The following is a 21,652-nucleotide window of genomic DNA, read 5'->3' on the forward strand; positions in this document are numbered from 1 at the left end:
CAAACATCCCTCAAACATGGTATTCCAACCTGAATAAAACCTGGCCACCTATAGATATTAAATTGGCAATTTCTTATCTGTTTATGCTTGCAGAGATGCATTTTATCCATGTAGTTGTTCATATATGAGACCAGGCGACGTGCAGAAGTGTAATAGCACAATAATAACAAATATGGCAGGCCTAATAATAAACCAATTCGATATTTCACACTGTGGTTGACCTTCAATTGACATTCCATTTAACACTGGTTCTGCACAGTTACCTGATGATGGCATTACAGTCAAAAGGTGCAGAACAGTTATGCCCCTCATATAACTTGTTATGACACATTAATTCCCCAAGTGAAAAGGGAATTCTTCAAGAACCAGTCAAAGGCACCTCTAATGTCTGTCTCTCATTCATATTCTATCTCATTCATTGAACGTATTTATGTCTGCATCACAGGTACGTCTAATAGGAAACTACAAGTTTTCATTCTTACTCGTGAGTATGGGGCTCATTCGAGAGGGAATTTTTCTCATAAAAGCCCGGTCTATGAGTTTCCCTAGTTGTGTCGAGATAACTCAACGTGGAAATCCCCCATTCTTTGTCTCCTCCCCGCTAGAATATTTAAGCCACTGGCGCCTCCCTTCAACACGCACTCCATTCCAGACTTGAGAGGGAACAGAGTAGTGAGTGGACTTGTCAGTCAGCCAGTCAGTCTATTCAATATGGATGTTTATAGAGTTTCAAACGACAACCAAATGGATTATAACGTCGATGAACGGGTATCGAAACTTGGCAAAATGATACCTAGCCAAGAAGACCGTTTTGATAGCGGTCTGGATTCGCTAAAAGATGATGAATATGGTAACCTTGTGAAGGAGCTGGAGGACTTGAGAGTGGCCCCCGTCGAAGTCAAGTCAAACTCCTGCAGTAATGAACCCTGGAGGAAAACAGTGACCGAGGACAGAGACACGTAAGTTCACTTTTATCTTTGGGTAATGTTGCATCGGTATGTTTTATGAATGCATATGATTTTGCATAAAGTGCTGTATTATTTTGGATTATAATTATACTATTTCAATGAGCTTATCTTCATTTGCATTGTAGGCCTAAATCACTTTTAAAACGCACAGATATGCGCCTGTTATCAAGTTGTGTCAAATTAATCAGCTGACAGTCTGCATTTGCAAGTAAACAAAAGGACTTTTGGACTCCGCTGTCCGCTGAGTGTGTACTTTGGCTCAGAGCTACCCCTGGGCGGCGCTAAAATCAGCTATGCGCAGTTAGGAAAGTCCCTGGCGAGTTGCCAGGAACTGATAATGTATCAGATGTGTCAAGCCGCAACTGGTGGAAATAACCCCCCCAAAAAATCCATTCTTGCGCAATGCTCCAGTGCTCGCGCTTTGTTCTTTTTTTTTCAACCACTTCCTCTCAGACGTGCGTATTTGAAGCAAAGCCGTTTTTAACTCTTTCTTTTACCCCTCCTCCACATAGGTTTCTCCACCTGGCCATTATTCATGAAGCCACAGAACATGCTGAGCAGATGATCAAACTGTCACACAATGATGATCTATTCCTGGATGCACAGAACAATCAGAGACAGGTAATTAAAGATAACCAATTCATTTTTGTATAATTGACTAATTGAAGATGACAAAAATAGAACAATTAAAACACAAACTCAACAGGTTAATTAAAACAAAATGAATTGGTTGATAAAACACAGTCTTATTGAAACAGGTGGTAAAACATCACTACACTTACATAGTTATAAACAAGCCATCTAAATGGTTGTATTTACACCTGAAATCAATAGCTTACCACCTTTGTATTCTTCTTTCAGACGGCGCTCCACCTGGCAGTGATCACAGAACAGCCCCATCTGGTAGAGAGGCTACTAAAGGCTGGGTGTGACCCGCGGATAGCAGACGACAGTGGGAACACCGCTCTCCACATCGCCTGTAAGAAGGGCTCTCTCATCTCCTTCAGTGTGATCACCCAGAACTGCCCCCGCCACCTCCGCTCCATCCTCACCTTCCCCAACTACAGCGGACACAACTGCCTCCACCTCGCCTCCATTAACGGATACCTCTCCATGGTGGAGAGTCTGGTTCAGCTTGGTGCCGACATCAATGCACAGGTAAGGTTTCATCACACAGGTGCTCTTATGCCAAGAATCAATAATCCCCATTGATGAATTTAAACCTAAATGTATTCACAGACCAAAGGAACTAATGTTTGGTGTATTGTTGTTTCCCCCAGGAACATTGTAGCGGTCGTACAGCGCTTCACCTGGCTGTGGACCTCCAGAACCCATCCCTGGTCCACCGGCTCCTCTCCATGGGGGCAGACGTCAACAGTGTGACGTACGGGGGCTACACGCCTTTCCACCTGACCTACGGGCGTCAGAACGCTGAGATCCGCCACCAGCTGTACGAGAAGACGGCCCAGGAACTCAGAGAGCTGCCTGAGAGCGAATCAGAGGAGAGTGAGGAGGAGTGCCTGTCTGGTGATGAACAGGTGAGATACTAAAAGTCACACTGGTCTCTCTTGTAAAAGAGATTTGATCTTTGTATAAATAAAGGTTAAATAAAAAAAACTGCATTACTAGGGGGATTGGGAAACGGCTCTATCTGGACTAATGGATTGGCTATAGTACTAAAGGAATATTGTCTTCTATTTAAATTACAGTTGCGATTACAGATTCCTAATGTTGTTACTTTCGTTCTCCACAGATGTACGATGACATTACATTTGGTCAGAATTGAAGCAGTCACATCACGTGGTGGTGTGAAGTCAAGTCAATGAAGCTGCTACTGGCCTGTCCAGTCCAATCAAAGCACAGTGGGAACTCCAGGTCCCAGAAGCCTTTAGGGGGAGAGCCACATAGAGCTGGCCTAAAGACAAGACATCAGAGAGACAAGGCTGAAGATGGCATTTGTTTGGGGTGGAAGCCTTGTGGTCGGTGAAAATAAAACGCACCGGAAAGCATAATATGAGCCCTGACCTCTGAGAGAATTATCATATTTTCATGTATATATCAGACATCATATATTGTAAATACAGAGATATAATTTTTTATACTTGTGAATGTTTTTATTAAATGTGAGTGAAACACTATTGAAAAGAATCATTAAAATATGCATCTATAATATAAAATGGATTTTGACTGTTGTTTTCTACTCTTACGCCCTCTGGTTGTAGTTAATTTTCTGTCACACTCTAGTAATTCTTCATGGCCATTTTTACACAGCAATATACAGACTTGAACCCTTAAGTTAACTGGCTCACTTAGCCAACGCTACTCACACATTGACATGGAAATCCCACACAAGAGTCATGTTCATTTTTCATAGACTTGCAAGACAACTGAAGTCCCCTTCCCCCACTCAACACAAAGGGAAGATCTCAATTGCATACTCTCTCAAAACCCATTGGAAGAGAAAGCCTGGAGTATGCAATTGAGATCTTCCCTTATGCCACGTCCATGTGGTAGTCAGAACTAGGAAACTCTGAAATTTCCAACATGCTAACTGGTTGTAGTTATATACAGGCCTCGTTAAACAAATCAGCAGGTTGGAAATTTGTGAGTATCCGATTTCCGATGAGCATGTGAATGCGGTATCAGTACAGTCTGGGGTTTCCTGGTTGGGGCGAGGTCACTATCTGTGAGTCACATTGTTAAAAGTCCCCTCGAATTGGATGTGTAAGAGGAACTACTGTTCCGTATAAAACATTCCACCTTGGAAGTGCTGCTGAATAAGTGTGTGTGGGAATGGGAATTGATGACTCCTGTAGAAGAACATACTGTTCACCAATATAATAATTATTTAAATGTACTGCACTACCCATGCCTATTATTAGTATTACCAGTCATAAGGAGAGTTAGACAGCACAACATGACACAACTTACCTTCAGCTGAATGGATTTACCCAAGTTGTCAGAGGGAAATTGCAAAAGCTTTAATTGCTCAAACTAAACAATTTATCTTCCTGGACAGACTGACTCATGTATCTTCTACAACCCTTTCTCCCATTAGCACACTATTATAATCAGTGATAGAGAAATATATGGTCCTTGGCTACTGTTATAATGGGAGTGTAAAATGGACCCTCTAATTGCAGCCTATTTGCTGTGAGCCAAATGTCAGTTGGCCTATTAACCTCTGGATTCTCAGGGGATTTCCTAAGGAATCTAACTCAGCCTCACCCAAAGACACAACAGTTCCAATATCTTTGCATGTGATCTATTCATATCCTCTGGACATAGAACTAACACGATGGGCCAGTAAAACAAATGCTGAGACTTCAGATTAAGCTTTTAGCCTCTATTATATAAACCCAATTTGATGTGATATTTCTCAATTCCCTCATCACATAGAAATATTGCACACTTCTCTCAAGTCAGTTTGCCTTTTGATTGTCACCAGAGGTGCATTTTATTTCTGACTCAAAGGAAATGAAAAATGCAAAAAAAAAATCATGATACAAGGAGGCAAACAGGTCACAACCAGTTTTGACTGATTGTAGTAAAGAACCTTCACCACAGCTCTTCAATAGTATGTCATGTGATTAAATGAGCAGAACCACAACAGGAAGTCAATGTTTTACTCTGCAGCAATGTTCAAAAAGTCTCAGTCAGGTTACCCAATTTAGGTACAAACATTTTCAAGTTTGTACTAGGTCATATAACCAAGGCATGGTGCACATAATTCAGTCAAATCTATGATCACACATTGAGAATACATTTTTTTTTGTATTACAAAAATGAAAATGGCATAAGCCTACATTAGAAAAGGGTTTAAACTTCAAAAATACAAGGTGGAATAATACACACAGAAAATATTGTGCAGTCTGTTAACCTAGTGCCGGAGTGAAAACCCGTCCTGGCATTGAGCGATCAACCTGAAAACAAATTAATCAAAACTGGATATTTTACTTGAAAATGTTGAAAAATGTTTTTAATGGAACAGGGGGCAAATATACAGTAAACAAGGATTAACACCATTCTTCAACTTGGGGACTACAAATCCCACAATTCTCTGACTGGGCCTTAAACTACAGAGGCCCAGAGAGATGTGTTTCTGGGCTCAATCTCTTTCCGCTAGGGACACCAGGTGGGTGTCCACCTCAGACTCTGTCAGAATCCTGCAAGCAGAAAATACAGATTAATAGAACAGAATATACCTTTGTCCATCCAGGATCAACAGTTTTCTTAGTTTCCTTACAGAAAGGATGACTAAAATTCTACATTTCTCACTAGTTTTTTGTTGTTGCAACAGTATTCTGGTGGTCCATTAGTGGGAGAGCCCAATATAGCATCACCACATCTAAACTAACTTTTGTACACACTTTCTAAACAACAAAGATCTTCCTGTATTTTATATGGGGACTAATGATCTGTTCAGAGCAGAGTGGTGATTCACCTGAATTTAGGGTCTTCTGTTGCGATGACTCCTATCTCCAGCTCAGAGGGTTTGAAATCAATGGACAGGACTGTAGACAGACAGGTGATGGCGGTCTGAAAAAAGAAAGAGACAACACAATCTCATCCACTGTTTTTGCAGAGGAGAGAGACTATTTTATACATTGTAGAATAACAGTGAAGACATCAAAACTATGAAATAACACATTTGGAATCATGTAGTAACCAAAAAAAAGTGTTAATCAAAATATATTTTAGATTCTTCAAGGTAGCCACCCCTTGCCTTGATGAGAGCTTTGCACACTCTTGGCACCACTAAACCTTGTACTGTATGCACTGTTAGCGGAGTAGAAGGGTATATCTACCTCGACAGTTTCTTTAAAGGTCAGGTCAAGTTTTTTTTTAACCTTCTTCTCCAGGAAGCTGGTTGCCTCTGTCTGTTTGACTCCTGCAGCGGTGGCCTTGAAGCCACAGTAGTATCCAGCAGGATCACACTTATACACCTGGGGACCACACTCATCATCCACACCTATCACTATCATGCCTGAGGAGAGACATGCTATTAGTCAAACAGGAAGTACAGTTCGCACAGAATTCTTTGACAGTTGTAAGTAATATTGGGAAAGAGATGCATTGTCTTCTATAATGTCTGAAGGAAAATTAAGAGTACAACACGGATCATCACTTTTGCGTTTCTTTGACCATAGAACTTATATCCAGTGATGGTGAACATGAATAAACATGCACTTACAGCATCCCAGTGGCCTCATCTCAGCATTTTGTGTGTACACCTGAGAGATGTCAGCGATCCTCTTACATAGCATGTCCACTGGGATCTCATAACCATACTTGTAATTCCAGTTTGCTGCCTCGTAGCGTGCTCTCTGGACCTGGGACTTGCCGTCCGCTGTGGGTGGGAGAAGACAAGAGACAAGCAGTTAGAAACAGCATTGGGACTTGTTCAGGACAAGGTAAAAGGTCATGCATATGCTAGTATGTGTTTTGAGATACACATGGAGTTGAGTTGTTGTGAGTAACAACCAGAGTAGTCTGTCTGCTATGAAGCCTGGATGGTCCATCACTCTGCTGAAGACTGTTGTGCTGGGTATTGTAGCCTACCTGTCATCCCTGACATCACACAGCCAATGTTCTCCGTTATCCTGAACAGGTGAGTGACTGTGGAGGAATCCAGTAGCTTGTCCTTGTGGAGACAAAACGAGGTGATGTAACTTCTAAGAAATACAATTGATGTACTAAATTAGTCCTCCACTGGTGAGAAGCCTAGAATAATGAGTAATGTAAACAGCAATGAGTTTTACAGCTGAACTTACTGGTACTTTCTTCTGTGTGACGACTACTGCACAGTCTTTACCTCTGACTGCTACTGACGTGAGACCACCTTGGTTTATGGCCTTGAAAGCATACTCTGTCAAAAACAACACATAAAACAGGGTTATTCAGGACATCACATCATTTTTATGCATACAATTTTTTTTTAAATCACTTCAACAGATAAAAGCAGTCCCACTATACGAGACTGTCAGAGAAAAAACGGTATACCATGATGATAAACTGCGAGACTAGCTTGCTAACAACATAATTTGCTAGTTAGCTATCCTCACAACATGTTTTCAATAGCTATCATGTAAAAAATTACAACCAACTTCATGTTGACTAGTTAGCTAACGTTGTGTTCATTGTGTTTCTTGAGTTTACATGTACCGGGTGTTAGCCTAGCTAGCATTCTGTTTAAATATGTGGATATTGAACTAGTGTAACTTGCTAGAATATTAGCTAATTCAAAATACCTTTCAAATGAAAAGTAGGCGTATTGCTAACTTGCAGCTTGTAGTTAGTTACAGCAAAGATAGGTTTCCCCTTTGTCTGTGGTTACAGTTAGCGCTAACTTAGCTAGGAACCATGACTGAGCATTTAGCTAGCCGGCATACGAATGAAAATACACTGTACTAACCAACTTGGTAGAGTCTACCCTCTGGAGAGAAGATGGTGATGTGACGATCGAAACCTGCACTTGAGCCCCGCGACATTTTGGTTTGAATTTAGTTAGCTAAAAAGCTAGCTAGTCCCAAATATTTAGCATGCACAAATCTCACGTCATGCAAACAAAAAAATTATGTTCACCCGGAAGAAGTAACAAATAAATTGTAACTACATCCGAGGTCAAATAAGCAGTGATCCAGGGTTGTCATGGTAACGTACACTTTGTAAAATTGTATTATTGTGAATTCAAAATAAACAACATAGAAAAAAACTAAGAGTATACAACGGATTATGCAAACATTACAAAAGTCAGGGGAATACAGACCTTGTAAAAAGCGCCAACATAACTTTTTCTTTATTTTCTTCACCTCAACATTGGCCACTTGCTCATTCATAGCCCCTATTGTTCATAATTTTTATATTGAGGAATATTATATAATATAATAGAGTATTATAAAATAGAAGTTAAAGTTATTTCATTTCCTATTCTATACACGATTCTATTTATTTATTTAACCTTTATTTAACTAGGCAAGTCAATTAAGAACACATTTGTATTTCTTATTCGAGGCATTAATGCCCAATTCTGGTCATTAATTGGACACAATAAATGTCACCTTTTCCAACAGGTAAAGGTGAGACCACATTTTTCTGCGATGATGAGCAGCCCATTTTCTCTGTATTGATAGGCCTACTCACACTCTTCGTCATTCATCAGGTATTTACGGTATCTGGCCCTACTGACAGACTACTATTCAGAGGGGAGTGTCGTCATGATCCTCCATGTGCTTGTCTCTTGCCACGTTCACAACAACTGGGAACTCAGAAATCTCCTACTTCTGACTTCAGTGCGTTGAAGACAACTGGAAAATCTAAATAAAACAAGCTCCGACTGGGAAAAATCATTTTGAACGGTCATCTAACTCGGAAGTCGGGAACTCGGGCCTCTTTCTAGAGTTCCCACTTTCCAACCTGAAGATCATTTACGTCATGATATGACCTCTTATTTTTTCTGACTTCCCAGTTGCCTTGAAAGCACTATTCCTTCTTTGGCCTCTGTGTGCTCCTCTAGAGAGAAAAGGGAGTTCCTGCCAGGAATTTTATCAGGCAAAGAATAAGGAAACAGCTTTGTCTTAAATGAGATAGCACATCGATTCAGCCTGCATCGATCGGTTTAGAGAGCAGTGAAGCCATGATGTAAGACAATGATAAACAGTTTTTTGAAGGAAGCAAAGCACTCGATAGCTGAAGGGAAACATTTTTCAAATGAGATGTTTATGCGTAATCATCAATAAACAAGTTTACTCCCTGTGCCAGAACATGCAGTACTTTCCTTTTCCCTGTTCCTGGTCGGCTTGACTGAGTGTTTTAGAACAGGGATTATAATGGGTTAATAATTTGACTATTTGCAGATGTAGGATCTTCATTTTATCACTCTTTTGTTTCAGAGAATGTACCTGCACAGCAGGAAATGTAAACTTGAGTGTATTCAAGGTTGAAAAAGGCTTCTAAAGATTGTAATTTCCATTTAAAATGTCAGACTTGATTTGCCCCAATGAAAAATCTATCAACCCCTACAAAAATATCAATTCATTATAATCCACATCATAATTCACATGTTCTGTTGCTGCAGGATTATTATTATCTGTAGCCAGATCCTACATCTGTACTGTACTTGGCATGCAGGTTATTTCCCTTTTGTCCCACTTAACTGTTAGGCTCTTGGCTGGATTGAATTGCTTCCTTATCATGTATTACTAGTCTGGTACATTCAGATCAAATGACTCAGGTGACTAGCTACAGTATAGTTTGACAACCAGTAAAACTATTAGGATTAAATATTTTGGATGCTTTTGATATGTTCTCAATGAATCAAATCCGTAAATCAATGACTAAAAGGAAATATATATGTATATATATATATATATATATATATATATAAAAAGAAGAGTCATTTCATTGAGATGTGTGTCGACATCACGTGCCACTTGCTCACTCTTTCACACACACGCACGCATGCACGCACGCACGCACGCAGACACACACACACACACACACACACACACACACACCACAGCCTTATCTTCTTCAGATAATACACAGTAGCAAAAAATCCCAAAGTGTCTTCCATTTGGTGTTGTAAGGCTGGTAATACACCATTCAATAGCTCGCACGCAAAGCTCACCACATAGGCCTATAGCCACAGTCACACCTTGTAACTAAATGGTGCCTTGGGTTGAATAATGTTGAGAGATAGGGCTTTATAGGGAAAGACTGAAATGCCCAAAAAGGATTTCACAACTCCAGACTCCTTATTGCGATTAATATCAGAGCATACAGTAGGTATAAACTTGTCAGACACAACTTTTCAGAAACAACAAAGAGGGTATGATGGCAATAGGTCCTGTTAAAAAAAAAATCTTTGGAAAATACAAAATGACTGTTGAAAAGCACCACCTGCCACCTTATTTTAATATTTCACAGTGTATACAGACAGTTCCCCCCACCCCCCACCAAACAGACCTGGTATCTCTCATTTAGTCTTCCCCTCTTCCTGTATTCTGTCCTTCTCACTTCTGTTCTTTCTGTATCAAAGGAAGCAGTATTTTCATTCATTGGAGGATATAGTCTACCTACCCTTTTTGAGAGGAAAGAACCCCACCCCCATTTCTCATGTAGTGATGTGTGGGACAGAAAGTCACCGAGATATCCATGGGTTGCTGGGGGATCTCCACTTGCAGTGAGTATATACAGTATGTTTATACAGAACCACCATACAGTAGTTTGCCTCATATTTCCCACTAAAGGTGAAGCAACAAGTAACATACATTGTGAGAGATTCTTAATGACAGGGCCTTCCTTTGAAATCAGTGGGATCTGAGTCCATTAATGTAAAATGTATGCATTTGACACATTACTATACCAGACATGTGTGAACTTATCTTTACACATAAGGATTACATTTTTTAAAGAATCTATAGAATACAGAGTTCTAGGAAACTCATAATTCTGTGTAGTGACATGACATTTAAAATAATAATTTTGAAAAAGTTTGTTTGACTTTATACCATCAAATGTGAATAGTTCTTCATAAATTCCTCTTGTTCATTACAGTGTGAGCAGAAATTAAGATTATTGAAGAAATCTCAAAATACTGAGATGATTTCTTGAGATAAGAATCTAATCTTGTCTGTTTGTGCAGTACACTTACCACACATTTTCTTAGAAACTGATCGCTGAACGAGTTTCTGAGAATGTCTTGAACAGAGATTCAAAATAAATATATAAGATTGTAATTTCATCTCACTTATTAACCAATGTAGTTTTTATTTTGATTAACGGGGACTTCATTTTTTCCCTTCGGCCTGCATCGCAGGGCGTCACTACAGATCCGGGTTTGAGCCCGGATTGTGTCGCAGCCGGAAGTCCCAATTGTGTGCACGAGGCGGCACAAAATTGGCCCAGCATCATCCGGGTTACGGGACGGTTTTGGCCCAGCTTCCTCCGGGTTAGGGGAGGGTTTGGTCCAGCGTCATCCGGGTTAGTGGAGGGTTTGGCCGGCCAGGATGTCCTCGTCCCATCATGCTCTAGCAACTCCTGTGGCGGGCTGGGCGCATGCACGTTGACACGGTTGCCAGTTGGACGCGGTTTCCTCCGACACATTTGTGCGGCTGGCTTCCGGCTAAAGCGAGCAGTGTGCCAAGAAGCAGTGTGGCTTGGCAGGGTCGTGTTTCGGAGGACACATGGCTCTCGATCTTCACCTCTCCCGAGTCCATACGGCAATTGCAGCAATGGAACAAGACTAACTACCAATTGGATATCACGAAAATTGGGGAGATATAAAACACACACAAAAAAAAAAAAATGTACGTCCATCCCTTCACAACAGCGGCTGGTGGTTTGTTATGAGCAAGTTGTAATGAACACGATGGGAGATAGAGCTGGTTTCAAGCACAGGGTGCAGCAAGTGTTTATTGTAATGGACCACAGGAGGAGGCAGGTAGCTGGGTCCAGGGGCAGGCAGAAGGTCAAACACAGGGGGTCCAAAAAGGCAACAGTACTGGCAGGGAAAAGGATAGTAACGACGTCCGGGAGATCAGGCAATAGGTTGATAACAGGAAATCTGACAGGCTAAAGTACAGGCAGGGAATAGGCAAAAGGCGTCGTTAGTGAGGCATGCAAAAACTATCATACACAGGAGGAGTAAATTACAGGGAACCCCAAGCGCTCCAAATTAAAGTGTGTCACAAAACAAACAATACCTCACAATGATGCAGTGCAAAGAAATGAACTAAATTGTGTGTGATAGTGACATACAGGTGTGTGAACAGGTGATCAGAATTCAGGTGATTGGGATCTGGAAAGTGAGCTGCGTTCAGGGGATCTGGAAAGTGAGCTGCGTTCAGGGGATCTACGTGTTTGAGAGTGTGAGTTGGAAGCAGACATCTGGAAGTCACATCTTTATACAACAGATTGACACTCAATACAAGCATTTATTCAGAAAATAAACTTTCTGAGAGGTATTTGATTGGTGGGGCATGGAGGAATGGTTGCAAAATACAAAAACAGGTGCTTTTCATCAAAATTTCATCCTCACAAAAAGGTGTGAGAAAAGGTTGGCGTTTTGATGGCTTACCTCAGTCATTCTCAACCAGGTGGCCTTTTTTTTAAAGCGTTTCAGTGGGCCTATGAACTGAAAGCATTGATAACCCCTGGTTCACCCTGATTGAAACCCCATGTTTGCCGGCCTCTGCCACGCGTTGTGGGCGTCTGAAGACAAAGCACCTATCCAGTGGTGGAAAAAGTACCCCAATTGTCATACTTGAGTAAAAGTAAAGATACCTTATTAGAAAATGACTCAAGTAAAAGTGAAAGTCACATAGGAAAATACAACTTGAGTAAAAGTCTAAAAGTATTTGGTTTTAAATGTACTTAAGTATCAAAAGTAAATGTAGTTGCTAAAATATGCTTAATATAAAAAGTAAAAGTAAAAGTAGGAATAATTTAAAATGTCTAATATTAAGCAAACAAGACTGCACAATTTTCTTGTTTTTTAAATTTAGCTAGGGTCACACTCCAACACAGTAAAAATTGCATAATTTAATTTAGGAATGAAGTAAAGTAAAAGTAAAAGTAAAAAAATATATAAATAGTAAAGTACAGATACCTCAAAAAACTTAAGTACTTACTTAAGTACTTTACACCACTACACCTGTCTCTGTGGGATGGTGTGGTGTGGTGCGGCTGTTGGGGCTGTGAATTCACCCGGCAGGGACTTCACAATGCCTGCTGCTAAGAATAATGTGTACAGCCACCTGCATGTATTCAGGCATACAAATATTTGTTAGGTCTTCACTTTATAATGCATTCATTTTGATATCCAATATTAACTAATCCAAGATACTTGTAAACAAACAGAGGCTGGCATATTTGTCGACAGTCCAGCCAGAGTCAGGTAAACAGTACATTGTGACCTGGAGGATCTGTAGTGCAGTAAATCTCTGGGTTTTGTCTGTACTGTACTTGGTAAACCCAGCAAGGGTTTTGGCCTCCTTGACCTGGGCTAGTGCCAGCTGGGTCAGTGTACTCTGTTACGTCCATCCCATCCTCTAGTGTTTCAAGGGAGTTTCGCTTCTGTATTCACAGCAAATATTTAGAAGATTCTCACACAGGTGTCTGGTATCTTTCCTGTTAGGGCTGAATTTCAGCAGAAATAAGGAATGTGCTTGGGCTGGTACAGTCAATAGCCTCTTGGCAAATGTGAGATGCTGTATCAACAAAGACAGAAGATCATTTATGTTTAGGAACACAAATTGACAAAGGGCAAGTCCTGTCTGGGGTTTTAGGCAGTGGGCTCATGTGGCCCCATTATCAAAAAAGGACATGGCATTGAGCTGAACTTATGGCATTCTGTAAAATCTATCTATTACTCCCTCCCTCCCACCTCATCTTTGCTTTTTCCAATAGAAAACTGATCTAAAATACAGTAGGTTTCTCTGAGAAATTAGTGTGTAAACCATGAATCATCTCTGAGCAGGGTTTCTGTTTGCATGCGAGTTAGAGATGCACCATTTACCATGCATGAATGAATGAGCAAATGTTGTGTATCATCTCCCAGGTGTTGGCAGTAACAATAGGCCAGACATAGACAGGGATATATGTGGTTTACCCCACATATCCTGCCATGAATGTCACAGTAAAACCTTTAAATAACTCCCATGAAAACCCCTCAGAAAGACATTGACACAACCCTTCAGGGAAGCTATCTACTGTATATCCACTATGGACTGATGGGCTCAGCATCATTGTAAGGTCCCAATTAAGAGAGCCTGTAATAAAATATCCAACACAAATGAGCAAAGCTACAGGAACACTAGACCTCAGTGTGGTGGGCGAGTTTAGTCGGCCATAGGGCCTGATCCAAATGGCACTATATTCCCTATGTAGTGCACTACTTTTGACCAGGGCCCATAGGGTAGTAGTGCACTATGTATGGAATAGTGTGCCATTTGGGATGCAGATATATTGCCTGCCAATGCATTTCACTGTGTTAAATAATTTCAGGCCTGTACAGTGGGTTATACTGTATATATATATATATATATATATATATATATATATATATATATATATATATATATATATATATATATATATATATATATATATACACACACACACTAAAACATTTTAGAACACCTACTCATTCAAGGGTTTTTCTTTATTTTTACTATTTTCTACACAGACAGTGTCACCAGCAAAGCACCCCCACACCATAACACCCCCTCCTCCATGCTTTACGGTGGGAAATACACATGCAGAGATTATCCGTTCACCCACCACGAGTCTCACAAAGACACAGAGGTTGGAACCAAAAATCTCCAATTTGGACTCCAGACCAAAGGACACATTTATATTGTCCATTGCTCGTATTTCTTGGCCCAAGCAACTCTTCTTCTTAATGGTGTCCTTTAGTAGTAGTTTCTTTGCAGCAATTCGACCATGAAGGACTGATTCACACAACTGTTGAACGGTTGATGTTGAGATGTATATGTTACTTGAACTCTGTGAAGCATTTATTTGGGCAGCAATTTCTGAGGCTGGTAATTCTAATGAACTTATCCTCTGCAGCAGAGGTAACTCTTGGTCTTCCTTTCCTGTGATGGTCCTCATGAGAGCCAGTTTCATCATAGAGCTTGATGTTTTTTGCGACTGCACTTGAAGAAACTTTCAAAGTTCTTGAAATTTTCCATATTGACTGACCTTCATGTCTTAAAGTAATGATGGACTGTCGTTTCTCTTTGCTTATTTGAGCTGTTCTTGCCATACTATGGACTTGGTATTTTACCAAATAGGGCTATCTTCTATATACCAATCCCACCTTGTCACAACACAATTGATTGGCTCAAACGCATTAATTCACTTTTAACAAGGCACACCTGTTAATTGAAATGCATTCCAGGTGACTACCTCATGAAGCTGGTTGAGAGAATGCCAAGAGTGTGTAAAGCTGTCAGCAAGGCAAAGGGTGGCTATTTGAAGAATTTCAAATACATTTAGATTTGTTTAACACTTTTCTGGTTACTACACGATTCCATATGTGTTATTTCATAGTTTTGATGTCTTCACTGTTATTGTACAATGTAGAAAATTGTAAAAATAAAGAAAAACCCTTGAATGAGTAGGTGTTCTAAAACTTTTGACCGGTGGTGTGTATATATATATACTGATATATATATATATACTATTATATATATATATATATATATATATATATATATATATACTATTATACAGTGTGTATATGTGTGTGTAATATATGACAGAACTAATTATTTTCAAAATGTCAACAAAATGCCTCTCTCACTGACAGATTTACATCAAGTGTCAAACTGCTTGAGGAAGTAAACAACACTGGCGCTGCTGTGCCAAAGGGCAGCAGGAAACCTAAAACACTCTCCTCCTTCCACCCTCTCTCTCTCTCTCTCTCTCTCTCTCTCTCTCATGCTCTCCACCCCTCCTCTCACTTTTTTTTTGCAGGATAAGAAACAACTTGTCAGAGTAGCAACAGAGCCTCTGATCCCCAGAGGGAGCATTGGATCTCAGGCGTATTCAGACAGGCCATAGTCCTGACAATCAGGCTCCACAGGTACCTTTGCTGTACCTCCTCTCCCGCCCTTCTGCTCACTGTGCTGCATTCAATGTATCATATCCCTCATAATTTGATAGCCGTCTGTAACACATTAAGTCACCATCCTACAGCAGATGCTGCAAGTATAAGTCACCCTCTCTCTCTCTCTGACTGTTAGATGACTTCACTACCTGAGGGCGGTGTGATCACAATGAGCCCAGCCGTCCTCCCATTCTTCCTTCCACCAGCTTCTACTGCTTGAGGGTCTCTGATACTGAAGTCATTGCATTGCTCATCCAGTCCTGTGCTGAAACCAGAGAACAAAACCACATCAAACAATCCCATAGGGGAAGAGTAATACTCATGTTCAGTGTGTTAATCTAATACATTTTGAGACTAATCATAGGTCCCAAATGGCACCCTATTCCCTATATAGTGCACTGGTCAAAAGTAGCTCTGGTCAAAATGAGTGCACTATATAGGGAACAGGGTACCATTTGGCATTTGGGACTAACCATTCTCAGCGTCTTGGGCACCATTTTGTATTGAATCTAATAAGTTAGTGAATCTGACCTCTCTGGAATGAAAATGGATGGCCCTCCCTATAACCAAAATAATAATTAAAACATTAAGTGGATAGCAGACAAGCCTACCGTGTACCCTCCCTTCTCGGACAGATCAGAGCCTTTTAGAATCCGTTCTTCATCCTGTAAGCATTACATGGCAACGCAGGAATTTTGATTCATACAGAGCTGTGGGCCAGAAGGTTGTGGGTTCACAGAACACTGTGGACAAGAGTAGGGGTGGAATTATCTCCTTTATAGTAAAAGCATTGCATGAATGTATTTGCAGGACCGAGAAAAAAATGCCTGTCATAAACATTTCATGCAATTTAATGTTATTTTACATATTACATATTTTAAAGAATAGACAGAGATAGGTCTATGTGTTCATCTGATCATATTTCTCCAATGCCAAATCAGTGTGTCTTGTTTGCAACAAAACTGTCCCTGTTTGAAAATAATTAAATCTGACTTGTCATTAGGAATGTGAGTATGGTACTTTCAAAAGTTAGGCCTACCTTTCCACTCCAGTCAGAGTAGGCCTACTGAAGCAGAAAAATGTCCAATTTAACTGCTGGCCACTTCTTCCGTGGTTTAACCTAACAAGAGAAGGTCACAAGTGTTTCTCTAAAAGCTGTCTGGGTTTAAACATCTTCTATTGTACAGAAAGTGAATAGCTTAATCAATTGGTAGTGACAGAATTAGTTTACTTCCCAAGCAAAGACATTTTTTGTCTCCTTGGCTAAAGAAGGTTGTAGCTCAGCATGTCAAAGAAATGTCAGAAAGTAAACAATGATATCCCCATATGGATTGAAGTCAAGTCTTTCCTAGGTATTTCAAAGGTTGTTTTCTAGCGTAAAGCATTGCAGTCCAAAGTGCTGTTATAGATCACTTTATATAATCAAAACAGTTTTATTTTCTTCAAAATCATAAGCTAGCAAGGGGTAGCCCTGTGTTTTTTTTCTTCCATTTTCTTTAAGAAAAGGTAGGCCTATGGCATACCCTCTCATACCCCCTCAATTTGAGTTCTTGTTTTAACTGAACATCCCTTTACTGATAGGCTATATAAAGAGTGCATGGTGGGTGGTGGAATTGCCTGACAAATCTATGGAAATAACAGCCTATAACCTAATTTTGTCTGTCAAACAGGTAGTCCGACCTCTTATTTCTTAAATATGAATAAATGAGCTCCAACGCAAAGCCATCTTGTTGTTAGTTAAGTCTAATTAACTGAAATGAATTATGCCTACTTGAATTTGCCTACGAGCTGTCTATTTCCGAGGTCAATAACTCTGATAACTACATCATAGACATACTTATATATATACTGTATATATGTCTGTCACGACTTCCACCGAAGGTGGCTCCTCTCCCTGTTCGGGCGGTGCTCGGCGGTCGTCGTCGCCGGCCTATTAGAAGGTGGCTCCTCTCCCTGTTCGGGCGGTGCTCGGCGGCCTACTAGAAGGTGGCTCCTCTCCCTGTTCGGGCGGTGCTCGGCGGTCGTCGTCGCTGGCCTACTAGCTGCCACCAATCCATTTTTCCTTTTCGTTTGTGTCTGTTTTGTTTACACCTGTGTCCATTTAGTTGATTTTCGGTGGGTTTATTAGCCTCCACTGTCTGCTAGTCTTAGTGCGGGATTGTTTGCTGTGGTTACTTTGTTAGGGGTGCATGTCTGCACCACTGGGTTTTCTTTCTCACGGTAGTTGTACCGTTTTGGTATGTGTTTAGGAGTAGAGGTTTCTCCTCCGTGTGTAGCGTTTATTTCCCTGTGTGTGGCGACCTCGTTTGGGTGTGCCCCCCCCATGTTGTTGTTTAGTTTTATATATATATATATATATATATATAACAGTTATAGTAGTAGAAGCTATCAAATTTGACCTCTGGTCCTCCTTATTTTCATGTTCTCCTCAAAATGAAAAGAACATAGGCTACAGGCTTGTCCGTGTTCAACTATGCCTCATAATAAAAAATCCAGAAGAAGCCTGTGAAAGGATCGAAGCAGGAGATAAGAAGCAGGTACAGGGAGTGAAGGTTTAAAAACTGATGGACATGAAACAGAACAGGAACACATAACAACAATTAACGCGGACACAGGGAACAGAAAGATATACAGGGGTAATCAACCATGAGAAGGAGTCCAGGTGAGTCCAATGAGCACTGCTGCATGTAATGATGGTGACAGGTGCAAGTAGAGACAGGTAGCCTGGCAAGAGCAGAGCAGGCCTAGGTAAATGCAGCCTAGTTGTATTTACACCCTCCCAGCAGTTATCTAAGAAATATAACTTTGCTCTGTACTTCTCCGAGTATGCACTTCATTGACTATAAACTATGTATAATTTGATCGAGACCACACTAAATAGCCTATAGGCACACTTGCTATTGCGTGCCCAGCGGAGAATCAGAGATGAGGGGCGGCATCGGGCACACATCAATATATAGCCTAATAAGCAACTCATTCTAAAACTCAGAAATATAGACATTTCATCAATTACAAATTACATGACACTCCCCTGGATTAGATTTAAGAAAAATACTAAATCCTTCCCATGACTGAAATTGAAAAAACTATGACACACCCACATTTTGGTCCAAATTTCAATCCACCTCTAAGAGCCCAGTAGCAGTGGCTGGTGGCTGCAGTAATAATATAATGAAAGGAGATAAAATAGCCCAGAGGCTCCTGTGGGATTCATTTAGGGGGAACCTTACCCTACTGCGTCAATGTGTCACGCACTGATCTGTTTCACCTGTCCTTATGATTGTCTCCACCCCCCCATGTGTCGCTTATTTCCCTGTATTTATCCCTGTGTTTCCTGTCTCTCTGTGCCAGTTTGTCTGTGCCAGCGTGTATTTCCGTGTGCCTGCCTTTTCTATTCTCTCTTTTGCTAGTCCTCCTGGTTTTGACCTTTGACTGTCCTGACTCTGAACCTGCCTAACTGACCATACTGCCTGCCCTGACCTTCAGCCTGCCTGCCACTCTGTACCTCCCGGACTCTGAACTTGTTATGATCTTTTTGCCTGTCCACGACCATTTTCTTGCCTGCCCCTTGGATACTAATAAATATCAGAGACTCAAACCATCTGCCTCCCGTGTCTGCATCTGGGTCTCGCCCTGTGCCCTTGTACAATGCTCTGTGGTAATACAATCCAATAGTTCCCAAACCATTTCTGTCTGCCGTGCTCATGACCCACCTAAACAAAAACTTGTCTTATGACCGAACAGTGTTTCTGGCCCACCTAAATCCTCAGGCAAAATTTGCATTTTGGCTAAACAACATTTCTCTACCCACAAATTAATCTCACATCACAGGTAGCCCAAGGAGGATCAAGTCATGAGCCTTCCCACTGGACACACACTGGATTAATCAACATTGTTTCCAACGTAGAATAGACGTTGCATTGACATCTGTGCACAGTGAGTTTAGTCTAGTTAGTAGATACAAAATACCCACCATTTGAGGAACATTGGTGTTATGCCTAGGGTTACAAAGGGAGGATATATTACTTGCAAACTTTCAAAGTTTACCAGTAAACCACCAGAATTGTGGAATATTTCAAGGATTTTATGTAATCTACCACAAGATATCGAGTGTCCCTTTGAGGTACTATAGATTATCACAGGTGTCTGTCATTATCTCTGGCCCTCTCTCTGGCTTTATCACATGCAAAGTATGTCAAATAATTCAATAAAATGTACAAATAAAAAATAGAATGACAAAGCTGTAAAGCTATCCTAAATATAAACCATCAATTTAGAGAATACCATTGGTGTTAAATATGAAATATCCTTTATATATTTTTACAGACTTGTATTTATTTTACAATGTAACTATGTATTTGTTGTCAATGTTTTGGCTTCAAACTGGTGGCAGTTATGAAAAAAGTAAATAGTTGGAAGAGCTATTTTCTCTCCCATATGGTCTATCTGCTAGAAACTCATGGACAATATGGACACCGATATAAAAAATCAATACTATATATGAATATTTTCTTTTTAAGTTATTCAAGCATAAATGACAAAAATGACCATAGATTGCCACCTGTTAATTACCAAAATTACTGAAGATGCTGGTAACTTTGGTAAAGAACCTGTAGCTTTGCTACCCTAGTTGTACCATTGGTTGGCAGTTTGTGGGTGCAGAAGGCTGGGATGCAGAGGCACAGTGAGAGAGTAAGAAGGAAACACAGTAGGAAACATGATGAGTCACATATCGGCACACAGTGGAGAACATGATGAGTCACATATCGGCACACAGTGAAGAACATGATGAGTCACATATCGGCACACAGTGGAGAACATGATGAGTCACATATCGGCACACAGTGAAGAACATGAGTCACATATCGGCACACAGTGGAGAACATGATGAGTCACATATCGGCACACAGTGAAGAACATGAGTCACATATCGGCACACAGTGGAGAACATGATGAGTCACATATCGGCACACAGTGAAGAACATGATGAGTCACATATCGGCACACAGTGGAGAACATGATGAGTCACATATCGGCACACAGTGAAGAACATGAGTCACATATCGGCACACAGTGGAGAACATGATGAGTCACATATCGGCACACAGTGAAGAACATGAGTCACATATCGGCACACAGTGGAGAACATGATGAGTCCCATATAGGCACGCAGTGGAGAACATGATGAGTCACATATCGGCACACAGTGGAGAATATGATGAGTCACATATCGGCACACAGTGGAGAACATGATGAGTCATATCGGCACACTGGAGAACATGATGAGTCGCATACTGAACTTTACACTCCACAAATCCCCCCTAGCATACAGTAACGTTTTCATTTAATTCAATAATTAAACCGGCAACAGTATGAGAGGAAAGTTTCCCTCAAGCACCACATTTGGGTATGCACTGAGATAATCTTCCAGGAATAGAATCCGATGTACACTTGGCAGCGGTGGGCAGTGGGCTGCTTTAGCCTGGTTAAGGTCATGACTACTACATGGGAATACAAGGGGAATTTGGAGGGAGAGATCCTCCTGTCCACTCCCACAGTAAGGACAACAGAGTGTGTTGGTGATGACGAAGACCGCACTTCATGTGCCAGTAGTCAAACTGTGCCAGTCATCTCTTCTAGTCATTGTTGCTAGACTAGGCCTATAAATGAACTATAAATAGGTATTTGGAGTGTAATCCAGTCAATTAATAGAGTTTTGATGACAAAGCAAACATTGAATTCTTTATAGATTAGCATAATGGTGCAAACAGTTTTTTGGGAGGATAAAACTAGAACCAACTGAAGGTTTTCTTTATCTTAATCCTCACGATGAACTCATCCTCCTTCTCCTTCTCTTCTTCTACCTACACTACAGTGCAAAAGTTTGGAGTCACTTAGAAATGTCCTTGTTTAAAAAAAAATAATTTCTGATAATGGGACTCTCTGTATGTCTCTGTAGATATTCCATTAAAAATCAGCTGTATCCAGCTACAATAGTGATTTACAACATCAACAATGTCTACACTGTATTTCTGATCAATTTTATGTTATTTTAATGGACAAAAAA

The 21,652-nt window shown here is 40.6% G+C and overlaps 2 protein-coding genes across 2 annotated transcripts; one reads left to right on the top strand and one right to left on the bottom strand.

Moving 5' to 3' along the window:
- The first annotated feature begins 662 nt into the window (after positions 1-662).
- On the top strand, positions 663-3,145 carry LOC100136058 (inhibitor of nuclear factor kappa B alpha). The gene is given in 5 exon segments (NM_001124368.1): positions 663-959; positions 1,481-1,589; positions 1,830-2,126; positions 2,249-2,506; positions 2,722-3,145. Coding segments are annotated over 5 exon segments (945 nt in total). The 5' UTR covers positions 663-711; the 3' UTR covers positions 2,755-3,145.
- Positions 3,146-4,394: 1,249 nt separating this feature from the next.
- On the bottom strand, positions 4,395-7,580 carry LOC110529434 (proteasome subunit alpha type-6). Its single transcript, XM_021611605.2, has 7 exons — positions 7,384-7,580; positions 6,743-6,837; positions 6,531-6,612; positions 6,163-6,318; positions 5,777-5,955; positions 5,413-5,507; positions 4,395-5,134 (listed from the first exon to the last, which is right to left on the bottom strand). The coding sequence occupies exons 1-7, from the start codon at positions 7,457-7,459 to the stop codon at positions 5,077-5,079; spliced, it is 741 nt and encodes a 246-aa protein (XP_021467280.1). The 5' UTR covers positions 7,460-7,580; the 3' UTR covers positions 4,395-5,076.
- Positions 7,581-21,652: the final 14,072 nt, after the last annotated feature.

The sequence above is a fragment of the Oncorhynchus mykiss genome, chromosome 8 (assembly GCF_013265735.2).
Source record: "Oncorhynchus mykiss isolate Arlee chromosome 8, USDA_OmykA_1.1, whole genome shotgun sequence".
NCBI classification, from domain to species: Eukaryota; Metazoa; Chordata; class Actinopteri; order Salmoniformes; family Salmonidae; genus Oncorhynchus; species Oncorhynchus mykiss.